Genomic DNA, 14,409 nt, shown 5'->3' on the forward strand with positions numbered 1-14,409 from the left:
AGATTTTGTTTAAAATGCCTCCCTATTGTCCGTTAGCTTATGAAGTAAATTTGTGTCCCATCGTTGTACTATGTGTAAGATGAAAAGTGTTTTCAGGACTTTAATATGGTAAATGCCACTGGTAGGTCGAAGATAACATAGCACATTCTGGAACAAGAGGCCTGAGAAAAACACTTTGTATATTCTTGTAAGCATGGAAATTAAGTAACTGTAAAGGCAATTCAAACATTTTTATACTGGAGTAGGTGTTAATCTTTGAGAGCCTTAGAAACCCGGAGTTGCTTTTTCCTCCCCTGAGATATTTAAGTAGCATCAGAAGGATGAACTGCTGTTTTACATGTTGGACCTGCCAGAGATCACTTGGCACAGGTGAGATCAATGGCTCCATTTTTCAGGCTCAGGTTTCATGAAGCCACAGGCATAAACTAGAAGTAAGGGGCAGTGATTCTGTGCACAGCACCTCCAGAATATTTTTTTGCTGTAGAATTTGGAGTGCTACAGCACCTTGTTTCCTTAACTCAGAAGTTCTTCCATCTAGAGACAATTCCCTGTTATAGTGTATAGAAGCAGCTTCATAATTGAAATAAAATAATAAAATTAATAAATTATACTAAAAAGGAGAATAATAAAAAGAGAAATAAAGTAAATGATGCAAATAAAAAACAACCAAATAATGCCCAGCTAGTTTCCAAAGAGTGTCCTTCAGCCTTTCATCCTAGTTATATGCTGACTCTTATGGTATCAAATACCATAGGATTAAAGGCCAAGTTTGGTCAGTTGTGGGGGTCACCTGTCCCAGGTGTGTCCCCTTCCAGCTTCTTGTGTATCCCCAGCCTCCTCGCTGTCAGGGGAGCATCAGAAGCTGAAAAGTCCTTGATGAAGTGTAAACACTGCTGAGTGACAGCTAAATCATCAGTGTGTTAACATTATCCTCCCCCTAAATGCAATACCCTGCACCATACCAGCCACTAGGAAGAAAATTAACTCATCCAAAGCCTGTGCATCCACAGAACCAAGACGGCTGCCAGACTGTCCTAGGGACAGTGGATGCTCAAGATACAGTAGCAATGCCCAGAAGAAAATTTTTAACCTTGTAGGGGGAGTTTCAGGCAGTTTGCATGACAAAATTTTTTAATGGAAGAAGCATGGTGAAGCATCTGTCTCAAATCCAAGTGTAAAAGAACTTGAAACAAAATGACAGGACAGATGGTATTCATCCAAGAGTTCTAAGGAAATTCAAGCGATGAAATGGCTGAACTTTGAACCATACTTTATTTTTTTTTTTCACTTAAAACTGTCTTAAGTGCTAGATGAATGGAAGGTCAGAAATACAACACTAATTTTTAGAAAACATTCTGTGGAGAAGCAGAGAGCTTCAGACCAGTAATGTCCACATGACAAGTCGGTAGGAGCCGCAGTACAGCTAAGAGCTGCTGGACAAATGGCCAAATAGAACTTGTGATTTCACAAGAGGAAATCCTACTCCATAGAGCTGTAAATATTCCTCAAAGTAATCTGCGAACCTTAAGGTAAAGGAGATCGGGTAGTTTTGTTCTACTTGAGCTTTTTTGGTCTACTTCTTATAAAAGAAATAAGTCACCATGGAAGATCTTGCATGAATAACAAGACCTAACAGTGAAGATCTGCAAAGCCAGCCTGCAGCCTGAAGTGACAGAACAGTAAAACCAACAGGTGAAATATGGTGCTAGTACAAATTGTATCACATGTTAATATGTGTTCCCCTATCACATGTGAAGGGGGAAAAGCAGGCCTAACATTCAAGTTATGGGTAATATGGGGTAATATTACAGTAGTCTGGAGGGGCTGCTGGAGTTGTAACATAATTCTGTGAAGACATAATGAATGTTTGCTAGAAAAGCAAATAGCATGTAAGGTGTTATCAGGTAAAAGAGTTACAAACAAAACACATGTTCAGTATTACCTTATCATTTTCCTAGAGGAATATAAGGTTTCCTTTTTCTTAGGTCATCGAAGAACAAAACCTATTTAGAAAGCTGGTCTTGTTTTTGCAAAGCTAAACCTATGGTCTGGAAAACTGAAATTGTGCACGTGTATGTGTGTGTGTGTGTGTCTTGATTAGAGCAGCTACAGACCTGGGAACTGACTTCAGTAGAGATAGGCTTTAAAACTCCTAGAACACTAATGCAGTTACAAATGATCGTGGAGAGAAAAACAGAAAAAAAATAAAATAGGAGTTCTACCTTTGATTAGCCAATGATGTATGGAACTTTTTCATAACAGTATTGTAGGCATCTGGTGTATAACACTGGTACATAATCTAGTACATATTGTTCAGTGATGGACTGTTTACTGTGGTGGTGACTGTTGCTGATCCCACTTCACTTGCCTTAGCACAGATTTATTTTTGTTTGTTTCCTCATTTTGGCTTCTATTTCTTTACACATCCTGAAACTGCTAAGTGTTTGGCCAGCAAGCTCCACATTTCCAAAAGTTGTTTGGCCTCTTGTATGAGCCTCATCACAACCCGTCTGCTTTTCCGTGATCCTATTTGAATCCAGTGTCAAGAATCCCATAACAGAGCCCAGATGTTGAGCTCACTGCTGCATTCTCCAATGCACACAGCACTTCAGGGATGTATTAAGTCTCCTAACTCTGGAATAACATAAGATTCAGATCTACCTGATAAAAAAGATGACTCCCTACACAAATTCCTCAAATTACTTAATTGTCACAGGCCAGCACTAATTAGTAAGAGAATCTGTACATTGCTCTGATTATCCTGACATCCTGAAATCAACTATCTCCCTTAGCCTCAGTGCTGGAGAAGCTCCTGATGTTCCAGGACTGAATATGAAGTCAACTACCAGAAAAACCTTTATAGCTAAGTGCATCCAGTGTTCCACCTCTAAGTTGTATGGCTATTGTCAGTATTTCCTGGCCTAAACATCTAGTGGTAAAGTTTGTACCCATAAATAATTTCTTCAGCAGAGCTGGAGGGATGATGTTTGTACGGACAAGACCACAACATTCTGAAAGGCTCTTTGAAAAATGAGCCCTTGATGATGTTATTGTCAGTGCTGCTACCTTGAAACCAGCTCCTGGCTGGCTGAACTCTGCACTGACCACTCCTTCAGGAATGAAGACCTTTAACAAGCCTTCATAATTCACTTATATCTCACTGATTTGTCACAGCAGAGGAGTGCACTGCAGAGCCAGCATGCCTCTTTAGAAACCTTAAAACTATTTGCATAAATCAGATGACATGTGACTAAAGTCTGCCTAGATTGAAGCAGCAGTTGGACAAATTCTATACTATTAAATAGAAATACCATCTCTAGACAGAAAGTGCTGGAGTTATATAGTGCCAGAAGCAGAGACAAGGTTAGACAAGCATCTTTGCATCCTTTCACTCTGCCCTGCACTCTGACTGCACTGAGCCTTCTGACCTCTGACCTGAGACAGGCTTCTGTGCTACCTGGGCTTTTGATCCTATCTTGGATGTGCTTAATGTTTTAATGTTACATTCAGTTCTTATCCTAACTCAAAATATTTTTCAGCTTGCCCATGATAATTCTGGAACATGGACACCATTTTTCTCATAATGACTTGGAAGATAATGGGATAATGTTACAGGGAAAAAAAAAAAACCAAAACCCCAGGAGTGTTTCTTATGTCCAAGTGGAAATGGCACATTCAATATTACTTTAATAGTGTTAGTATCAATAGTAACCAGACCCCACTCTGCAACAGTTACAGAATTGTTTTCCTCAGCAACACCCCACACCATCTTACCTTCTCTCCCAGATGGCAGGACAGACAGCTTTCCTCTCCATTGCCAGGTTGATTAGCTGCATCTCTAGAGGTTCCTTGGCATCTTCAAGGCATGTAGGACTTCATTTCTCACTGCAATCAAAAGAGCAGCATGACCAGAAGCCCTTCCAGAGCTGGGCATGCTTTTTCTCCTGGTCAGCTTTTCCCAAATCTCTGCTTATGAACTCACAGGAATCTTCCAGAAGGCTTCTACTTTCATCTGGTTCTACTTTCTTCCACAGTTTCTGCTGTCTCAGAAATAAAACACAAAAACTGCATTTGTAGCTGTCTGTTGGGCAATTGTGATGGCCTTGAGGGCTCTGGCAAGGTGCTGCAGCCTCCCCACAGGCTCAGGCTGGCAAAGCTTGCATTGCCAGGCAGGGCTCGGGGTCTCTGTGCAGAATGACACAGTGGGACAAAGTCCCTGGCTGTATGGAGAAGTGTTTTCATCAGCTTGCAGTGGGGTGTTTTCACCAGCAGCCCTCAGAAGTGCCAGTACCAGTCTCCATGGCTCTGGCCCAGCTGTTTCCCAAAAATGCTAATGTTGTTTCCCATGCCAGGTCTAACTCAGGGAATGTGCACCCCCACACACTGATGATTCAGAAGACATTGTACCCAAAAACCTACTCCTGTCTAATGTCAGGGCTTCTAGAAAGATACTGTCCTACTTTATTTTCCTGGGGAAATCCTCCCACACATTTCAAGGGGAATGGCTGTATTTTGATTCCTATTTCCACCTCAGTGCCTTCACGTGGTTCAGAAAGCCCATTCCAAACTGTGCTGCTTCATCTGAAGGCTGTAGTTTAACAGCAGTCTGGGCATGCTGCCTTAGTTGACTCACACTGCCACCACCAGCCCTTTTCAGGGAAGTAAAATATCACCTCTCCATTCATTTTCCCTTTCCCAGGGACATTCAACCAGAAGGCTGCTATTGCCATCATGCTCATCTCAGGCATTAGTTTGTTTTTTATTATCAGTTAGAGCTGTGCTGCTTCTCTTACCTCTCTGTTTTTGTTTTTTTTTTTTAATGCAGGAGTCATTACTCTTGCACGAGAAACATCACAGAGTTGTTTGGATGTTAGATCACTGGAGGCAGATCAGCTTTCACACTGAACAACTGCATTCACAAGAGCTGCTGGACACATGCAGCTCTCAGCCCTACTTTAGCTGCGCTCCACTTCAGAGAGGACACTGTTCTTGTCCCTGAAACAATTGTGTTTCTTCTCTGTGAAGCATATTAGTAAGAAAAAGTAAGGCTCTAACATGCAAACAAACCTTTTCATCTTGGTGTTTCAGCAGCTCCAACTCCTCCTTACAGCCTTGGATGCGTGTCACCTTCATTGACCCGTTGACTGAAGGAACATGCACTTTTCACCAGCCAGTTCAGACCCACCAGCCACCACAGACCACTGCTTTGCTGGAGAGTCTCTATCCACACTGCTGTTCAGAAAAGCCACAGAGCAGTGCAATGAGGTACAAATTCCAAGGGTTGTGCAGACACCTTAGTTTTAATATTACCAGGCCCCATGTTACGTGGTCATGGAGAACACTCCATTAGTTCCTCCACATAAACAACAGGTTAGAGTTTTAAGATTTAAAAAAACAAAGGTTACTTACCATTACCTGGGTTACAGGGATGTCAAATCCACACAAACATTTCTTCCCACTTCTCTGCAGTTCCCACAGCTGAGGGAGTGGCGAGGGAGACAGCTCACACCAGTGCACACACCTGAGGCAGCAGTGAGTGAGGCTCCCCACGACAGGAGGGCCAAACCGGTGTCAGACTTCAGGGGTCACTTAGAGTTCTTGCTTTGGATATTATTCAAAACCCAAGGGAGCCAAAATCACCTACATTTTTTTTTTGATAACCTATCACTTTTTCTAACCAGATTCATTCTATGTAGAGAGTCCTTTTATATAGGGCCAGCCAAGCTGCACAATTTACTAACTTACTGCATTAACACTGCAGGAGTTCAGAGTAGGCTTGCAGGGTAAGTAAAGTCAATAGTCAGGGGACCAAATGCTGGCAACCAGTTCTGATGTTCCCTGAAAGTACATATTACCCTGGAAGATAACCACTGACACTTCTCAGATTATTCTCATAAAAGTAAGCAGGACAAGAATTCAGAACACAGCAAGGTATTCTCATGCCTTTCATAGCAAGGAGAACAACCAGAAAACAGAAACATTGCTGATTAGTTTTCCCTTGAGAATCCCATTTTTAAAAATACCTGTAGATTTCACCACTTAAGTTCACTCTTAGAACTTGTGTCTTTCATGCCCTGATTTAATGACATCCTCCTTTGCTAAGGAACCTTCCCAGGAAAAAATGAAAAAAAGTTTGATTGAAACATGTTTCTTGGTGGAAACATAAATGAACTAAGATAAGACAGTAAAAAAACTACAAACTACACCTGACCTTTGGTTCTACTTTCAAGTTCATTTTCTATGAGCATATTAAATCTACCAAATTATATCAGGGCAGATGATACAAAAATCCAAGTATGTCCATGTGGCAGTTGTCAGTGGGAATTTAAGTTTTCATTTCACTGGAAAAAAACCTGAGTTCTCACAGGTGCAACAAAAGGTTGTTGCAGATAAAATTTAAATAAATGTAATATTTGTAGGTTTCTAACGCTGAAGTTTTCTAGATTTTGATATATGTGGGTTTCTATAAAGATAATAATCCATTTTTACTCTGTGAAAGTATAGTAAAACAAAAAAATTCAAATATTTTATTTACTTCACCTAAAAAACAAGCAACCCATGAGTAAGATATACATAGGTTTCCCAGATTTATCCCTAATAAATTTTTTAAAGATTTATACAATTTCTACAGAAACATACAGTGTATCAAAATCTGCATAAATCAAATTTATAAAATATGTAGAAATGCATAGTGACATTATCATCAACTTACAAAGCAAGAATATGGGAATTATTTTTTTCCAAGCCGGCTATAGTAGGAAAAAGTCATTACAGCAACAGCTTTTTATGATCTCATGTTTTGTAAGGTTTCAGTCTCACATACAGATTCATATTCACATACAGCATCAGCTTTCAATGAATTGCACATAATACCCATTTAAAATGCACACCCGCACAATTTATGTGCCACCATTCTTTCTCTTATGCATAGTTGTATGATTAAATTAATCTACCCAACACACAAATGGAGTCAGTTTTCACACACACAAGGAACAAGTACTGGCACAAAACCTTCTTTTCCTTTTTTTTTTTTTTTTTTTTTCCCAGTTTCTCCCCCCTTTATTTTCTACTTTTCATAGCTCTGAAAGTATAGATGAGAAGTTTAAAGAAACTAGGAAAGATCCCAAACTAACAGATCAGGGCAGACAGATCTATTAAGATCCAACTCTGTCACCAAATATGATACATAACCCTTGTTAACATCAACGGAAGCTGCATGCAATGCTATTCTAGACTTCAGGGAAGTATTTAGTCATACTTAATCGTGTGATGTGTTATAGGGATAACTGTTATGGAATCAGTACACTGATGTCAACATTTAAATCACAAAATCTGGACAAATGAAGTGAGGATAAGTCATTTCCTCTCCACCTCTCTATTCATTCAGAGTAAATATTTATACTCCTAAGGGATCTCACATCAACTCCTTTCCAGAACATTTTTAGAAACAACTTCTTCACATTCTACTCTGAACACTATAGCACCAAGCAGTTGGGTTTGTAATCCCTCGGGAGAAGTTGTAAATGACAGAAATAACAAGAAAAGTAGTACGAACAACTGTACAAACAGGATTTCCATTTCTCTTTTTGAATCTAAATCTGGTATCCAAACTGGCTGACAGATGTCCTTGTGACAAATTATGCAGATGTGTTAAGTATCTGGATTTTTTTTCCTAATTACAAGTTTTAGTCCACCTCTAAGTGATGTTCATTCAAAATAGCAGTATAAATGAAGTATTTGATTCTTTCCAAGTTCTACATAATTGTGTAGCTCGTTTGTTTTTCTTGTTGGTTTTGTTTATTTTAATTATTTTTATGTAAGGCATGGTTTAAACAAGCAAATTAATGCTTATAAATTCTTAACTGGATTCATGAGGGTGCTTACCTCCATCAAATTGTACCACAATAGCACTAAACTCTACAGTCTTCCTTCCACTGTACCAAGCGTTTGGCTGAAGCAGAGCAGCCAAACTGGCAATAGAAATTTGTCTTTGTTAGCACAGTAATTACATGGGGTGGCACGGTTGGTCCCTACCCCTGGTGACAGCTCAGAACAACCCACTGTAGATTTCCAACAAACGCTTTCCTTGTGAAAGAGAGAAATGAAAGAGGCACTAAATACGTCGAAATTCATCTTCCAAAAAAGCAGCATGACTGTGAGAGAAGGCCACCCTGGCTAATAACCTGTGGCAGTGCTTAGTAAGATGTAAAATTAAATAAAAATATACAACAGGTTGATAATCACCAAGTTCTATGAAAATCTGATTACTCCAACCTTTTCAAGTGTGTGTAAAAAAACTGCCTTCAGACCCCTGAGTGTAATCCCAAAGAAGACGACAACGCTTTTAACTATGTTCCTATGAACCATAGCTAACAGCACATTAATTTACCAACATCTTGAAACAAAATGATGTAAACATCTACAGAGTTTAAGGTAAAGCAGTTTTGTAAACATTAACTGCGGATGATAATGTTATTGTAATAATCACAGTTCCTCTATGTCCTTCATCCAAGCCAGGAGGCTCACAACTGTACAAAGTTAATAACTGCAGCAGTTTTCAGGCTTTTTTCAGTCCTGTACAAATGAATGCGTCAGTAGGTAGGTTTTGTCTGTCTACACACTAAGGATGTTGTTCATTTCCCATTTTTGTGTTGCTTTACTGGAGTCACACTCTGAAATGAAAACTTGATGGAGGACTTCGGAGCGATCCAAGCACTTCCCTGATGGAATGTGAGTAAATCTGTGCAGATTCTGAAAGACAAAACCACCAGGAAAATGTGTTGGGTTTTTGTGTTGGGTTTATTTTTGTTTGATTGGGTTGGTTTTTTTTTTTTAACATTTTCTTTCTCTTAGGCAACAAACTGCTAAGAAAATGAGCAAAACTCTCTCTAAAGTGCTTCTAGCCTTTTCATCTATCCTGTAAGCAAACCAAAAGATTTTGAGGACAGCTCTATGAGGACTTCACTGGGCAGGCCCTCCTCCAGTAAGCCCTCACAGAGAGCAACTGCACAACACCAACATTAACCACACAGGGGTAAAAAAAGTACTAACTTGGCTCCCTGTTTGGCTGGCAGAAGGAAGAGTAAAGAGTTAGTTAAGTGTGGCTTCTGGAGCAACAGGAGGCTGCCTAAGGAAGTGCAAACCTATTGTGCCAAGTGCATCTCTCGCACATCTGTCTCCTTTCACACCCACCATGCCCCTGTGCTCGAGTCTCCAGTGTTTGGTCTGTGGCTCCTCTCCCTCTTGCTGACCTCACGTGCCAGAGGCAGCCCTGGCTGGCTGACTGGCTGCATCCAGTGTGGAGGGGAAGGGAGCAGAAGCAAATCCATGGCACTGGGGCTGTGCCGGGGCTCTGCAGCCCTGCCCCGTGCACACAGATACCCCCGGCATGGGGAGCCTATCCATCACCCCACACACATGTGCACAGCCAAATGTTGGTTCACATCAATACTTGGCTCCTGCCGTGTGGCCAGACATGGAGGACCTCTGGCTGGAGAGAAAATTTATGTCTAACAAAAGCAGCAGGCAGACTGCCACCAGCCCTGGTCTTACAGGCACTGAAGCCATGCTCCTGCTCAGTGATCAAGCAGCACATGTTACAAACTGGCACACTGTGTCAGAGACAGCCAACTGACCAAACAGATAAAATCTCCTTGCAGCCTTCATTTACACAAGGCCACAAGATTTTTCAACAGTCCATAAGGGTCTCATTCCTACACCTTTGCCATTAGAAGAAACAGCTATAGCCTCTGTACTGCACAGCAGTGTGCCCAATTCAGTATTTGGTTACACACCCTTGGTGGTCCTTTCATTCTCACCCTTCTTTTTTTTTCCTTCTAGAAGCCAGTCAGTGTTTTGTTCTACAGCCCAGACTGCGCTTACTGGGCTTCCTTATAACTTGTGGTAATAAGCAAACAATTTCAGAACTGGTGTTAGTGTAGAGGAAATGGATGGTGCATAAATGAGATTCTTAGAGAGAAGCCAAGTAACATGCTGGGACATGCTAGAATGGCTGGAGAGCTAAAAACTGCTGTGTGTTATTCTGCTGAATATTAAAGGTGAAGTTGGCACTTACCTGCCACTGCTTATTGATTTTTACATTTCAGGTTTAAAGAAATTTGTCTGTCTATCCAGCACAGGGAAGCTGAGCTGGATGGAAATGGCATTATGGCACCTGGTATTTCCTAGCTCTATGCAAACACTAGAAATTGTGGAGTGGCTTAAAGGATAACAAATAGATTTCACTGCACTCAACTGTGCCTGTATCTTTTAGACAAACAACAAAGAATCCGGATAGCCAGCTAATGAATTAATAAATATGCAATATGCTAGCTATATAAGCTGAAGAAAAACTGACATGGAATAGCTTCTTAGATGTAGAACCAAGTTATATGTGGCTATATCCAAGGATAACGTCACCCTTAGACTATTCAGTCTCACTTTTTAGAGACAAACAGAAATAGAAACTTAGATATTTTTAAAGTAACACTAACAAAGCTTATATGAATAGAGGACTTACAGATGTAATGACTAAATAGACTGTAGCAGTTCTCACATGTACAACAGCCAAGATTCCAAGTCCTTATTAAAAATTTATAGTTTTTGCAATAGCATTGTAACAGCACCACACCCAGGATTAAGAACAGAGCATGTTACTGTTTCTAGAGAATGTCTAATGAACAGGAAGTGAAATACTGAAGAAGACAAAGACAATACAAAAAGGCATAGTAATCTTATGTTTAACTGCTTCTATGTAGGCTGAAAAATATCTTCAGTCTTTAAACAGAGAAACACTTCAATTTAGACTGCCCAAAATGAGACCCATACTGACCCTAGCTTCTAAATGCACTCCAGGATTTAAGCCATCTTCTCACAGCATATATGAAGTAAAGAGGCTTTCTTGATACAAAGCATACAAGCAGAGAGGGTAAAGGCACTAAAAGCTTTTATAAAGTCTTCTCACTAGTAGTGGACGTGCTTTGCTTCCTCTGAGTCATATGCTAGCTCCTAATATCTCTGTGGCAACAACTGTAGCCTATGGAGTTTTCCTTAAAGAATTTGCTACAGAAGACAGCAGAGTCACTAAATAAAAAGATCTTTCACTAGAGGAAGCTTTTCTAGCAGGCATGTATTTCTGAGAATGTGCCATTAACAATTTACTCGATTTGGTTAACCTTGTCATAGATCCTTATATTCCAGGTATACATAAAACAATCTTTTAAAGGTGCAAAAAACCCAGTATGAAATCTAGAAATTTATTTTCTTCCATATATCTGTTGCATACCTTGAAGAACTGCCACTCCTTGAATTCATTCTGATTACAGTGTGTAATCATAATTTTGGATCCATCTGGTCCTTTAGTTAAGCACTGATCATACTGCATGAGTTGATTTGCTTCGTTGATTCGGAAAAGCTAACAGAAAAGAAAAAGCCATTTTTGTAACAGCTGACTCAATGAGCATTTTAGAAACACTGAAAATACAATGAAATTGCAACATTCAAAACATTTTCTGGTTTTATTACACTCTTTACAACCCTTGAGGAGAGTTCTTTATTTTGCCTAACCACATTTACTATCACAATACTAAATTTCATGGTAAACTTTCCTGTAGACTTAGAAGGGCAAGAAACATAATCAGAAAGACAAAAATGGTAGGGATTCCTATTCAGCAGACTTCTAAAAGTGTTTGATTACAAACCTTCGTATGATTTGATGGCCAAACAACCCATTATCTTTATAAAAGCCTGGTAGCAAGTCCTTGATCCTGGACAGAAATTTCACGTGAAGACACTAAACTTCTGGCATTTTAGCCATGGAGGAAATCAATCTAAGTCATCCAGATACAAAAAGATTATCCTAGCTACTTCTTACAGAATAATTGCTACAGGGTTTTTTGGGTAGCATATGCAGAAAAAGTAGTTTAGGGAACATTTTCATTAAATATCAGAATAAAAGAGACATTTCCAAGGGCTACTAAGAGCTAATCCATATAGGATTTCTAAAAAACATCATCCTGAATGCAATTTTATGATTGCCATGACAAAACTGCCTGGTTTAAATTTACATGGGCTTAAATAAGGACTTTAAATTCTGAAAAATATTCCAACCAGAAAAGAAGATATAAAGACAGAACAGCATGTTTGTGCGGTAGTGTGGGTATGTTTGTGAAAATACAGGTCAGACACAATAAAAGCTTGGGTTGCAACCATCTAATAGTAATTATCTTCTGTCAATTAATTTGTAAATGGAGCAGAGACAAATTTCTGTTCATTTTCTTCTCTCATGTGGTGGAAGATGAGTTACTGCACAAAAGTGTTTTATACTTAGACCAAAACAACTTCATTACAGTGAGTGACTTTTTTTCCCTAAAGGATTATTAAGCAAAGGTAAGTGGTGAAATCAGGAGCAATGCTTAGAGCTGAAGCAGTGATACTGTTGCTTCTTCATGTACCTGTTTCTCTGAAGAATGGATTACGAATTTGCCTTCAATTTCATACCATTTAAGTTTGAAATGCTATTTTCAGACGGCTGTATTTTAGCAATGCCAGTATGCTTATGGAAAACCCTAATTCCCACCTCTGTAGCTGGCACCTAGGTGACTTCATGTACAGGCTTATCATAAAACCTGCCTGTTATCAATCCCTAGCAAGCAATTCTCCTTCAGACTTGCCTCCAAGCTCCTTACCTGATTTCCTCCCATTCTGTGGCACGGCCCAAGCTCAACAAAGCCACCGTTGGTGTGCCCCATGCTGTCGATGCAGTAAGACGTTTCAAAGCCTCTAATCTGGAAAAGAGGTTTTGCACTCAAAGTCAGTCTCAAGGGAAAAATAAGTGCTAAGGAGTTCAGAAAATTCTCACTTATCTCTCAAACCAGAAACAGGTATCTGACAGAGAGATTAGACAAACCTGTGTATGAGATTTAAATACTGGTGTTAACTGTTGTGGGAGATGGAACTTCAACCTGCCTGTGCTAATTTGCAGGCTCTTCCACGAGTCAGTGTGCTGATAAAATCAGAGTTGCAAAGCTCAATTCTAAATTAATAACACCAAAACATAGGACTTTCAAGTATTTTAATTTATCCAATTTCCTATCAGAGCATGTTCCATCTCCCAGGTCTTCATAATTAAGCTTAGGAGCTCAGGTAAGTTGCTTTCATCTTGTGGATGAAGAGAAACAGGATGTAGACAAGTTATGCACGGCAGCAGCAATTACCCACAGCCAGGCACAGCCCCCTGACACAGCTGCTCAGATGGACCTTCTGCAGCAGCAATTACACAGAAAGAAAAAAAAAAGAAATAAAATTGATGATGGGCAGGCACAGGCACAGGGATAAAGAACTGCAGTCCTGTCATAAAGCATGTCTCAACTACTGATTATCTCACTCCCTTCTCAGAAGGGCCAACAAGAAGCTTTATGACACAAATAACATTTTTTCCAGACCTATTTTCTTTGCCAGAGCCTCTTTCCTCTTTGTAATGGTATAAAAAGTCTGGAGGACTAAGCTCAGACTCTTCCAGGGAGCGTTAGGGAAGATGAAGCCCGTACTTTCATACCCTAGAGTTTGGAAATGCAATCAGTGTGGTGTTACAAACGGGGGGAGGTGGGACAGGATTGCTCAGATGTAGGATAACAAGCAGCCTGTGAAGAAGAGCTGAAGAACAGCTTGAAGAGCTGAAGAGTTCAGCATCTCTGAACTTAGAATTCTCCTGGTGCTCCACCAGACCCAATTGCATTTATCCAGGATGATTTCCTGCAAGGTTACCAATATTATTTTATGCTCTTCAGATGCTTTCACTTTGGTGAACAGTAATATTTAGTGTACCTTCCAAACTCTTTATGTAGATTCCAGAGGAAGCCTAAGGCTTGTATAGTAGCTGATGCTTTGTGCTAACTTTTAGGTAAGAAATCAAGGAGGCATTGTTCATCTGGTCCCTCATACAAAAGATTATTTGTACTCCCTTTCACCGTGCACATGCTCTGTCTCTTTATCACTAAAGGTGTGGGTTAAATGCCAGAACCAGAAGGCATTCACCTGTGACATGTCAACTCTCCCTGCCGACCACTTGAAAGTGCAGAATTTGTAACCACATTCTTAATTTAGTCAACTCATAATTGTATACACTAATGCTGGCAATGATGGTTACAGAATTACATCAAATTACTACATGCAGGGAAGGGGCTTGCTGAGGCTGTAAATGTATGAGTACATCCCAGTCTAGCAAACACAGACAGAAATTAACTCCACCTGGATTTCATGATCTCTTCTCTAGGCCTTCACACAAAAGGTATTTTCACCTACTAATTTCCACAAATGCTCCTACATGAAGGATTCACATTTTTTTCTTTTGAGAAAACTTAAATTCCAGTTTTGGAAAAAAAGTGCTTTGGACAGAGCTAGACAAAAATT

General features: G+C 39.9%; 1 protein-coding gene across 2 annotated transcripts in view; it reads right to left on the minus strand.

Annotated features, from left to right (window-relative positions):
- Positions 1 to 6,499: 6,499 nt before the first annotated feature.
- The window catches only part of GALNT7 (polypeptide N-acetylgalactosaminyltransferase 7), a 70,154-nt gene continuing 62,244 nt past the window's right edge, over positions 6,500 to 14,409 (minus strand). For both annotated transcript variants that reach the window (XM_086890288.1, XM_086890289.1), the window contains exons 10-12: positions 12,687 to 12,785; positions 11,285 to 11,413; positions 6,500 to 8,751 (exon numbers count right to left, since the gene is read on the minus strand). In XM_086890288.1, the coding sequence (XP_086746414.1) occupies positions 8,614 to 8,751; positions 11,285 to 11,413; positions 12,687 to 12,785 (366 nt within the window). In that variant the 3' untranslated portion in view covers positions 6,500 to 8,613. The remainder of the gene's footprint in view (positions 8,752 to 11,284; positions 11,414 to 12,686; positions 12,786 to 14,409) is intronic.

Source organism: Cyanistes caeruleus, chromosome 5 (genome assembly GCF_971803275.1).
Source record: "Cyanistes caeruleus chromosome 5, bCyaCae1.hap1.1, whole genome shotgun sequence".
NCBI classification, from domain to species: Eukaryota; Metazoa; Chordata; class Aves; order Passeriformes; family Paridae; genus Cyanistes; species Cyanistes caeruleus.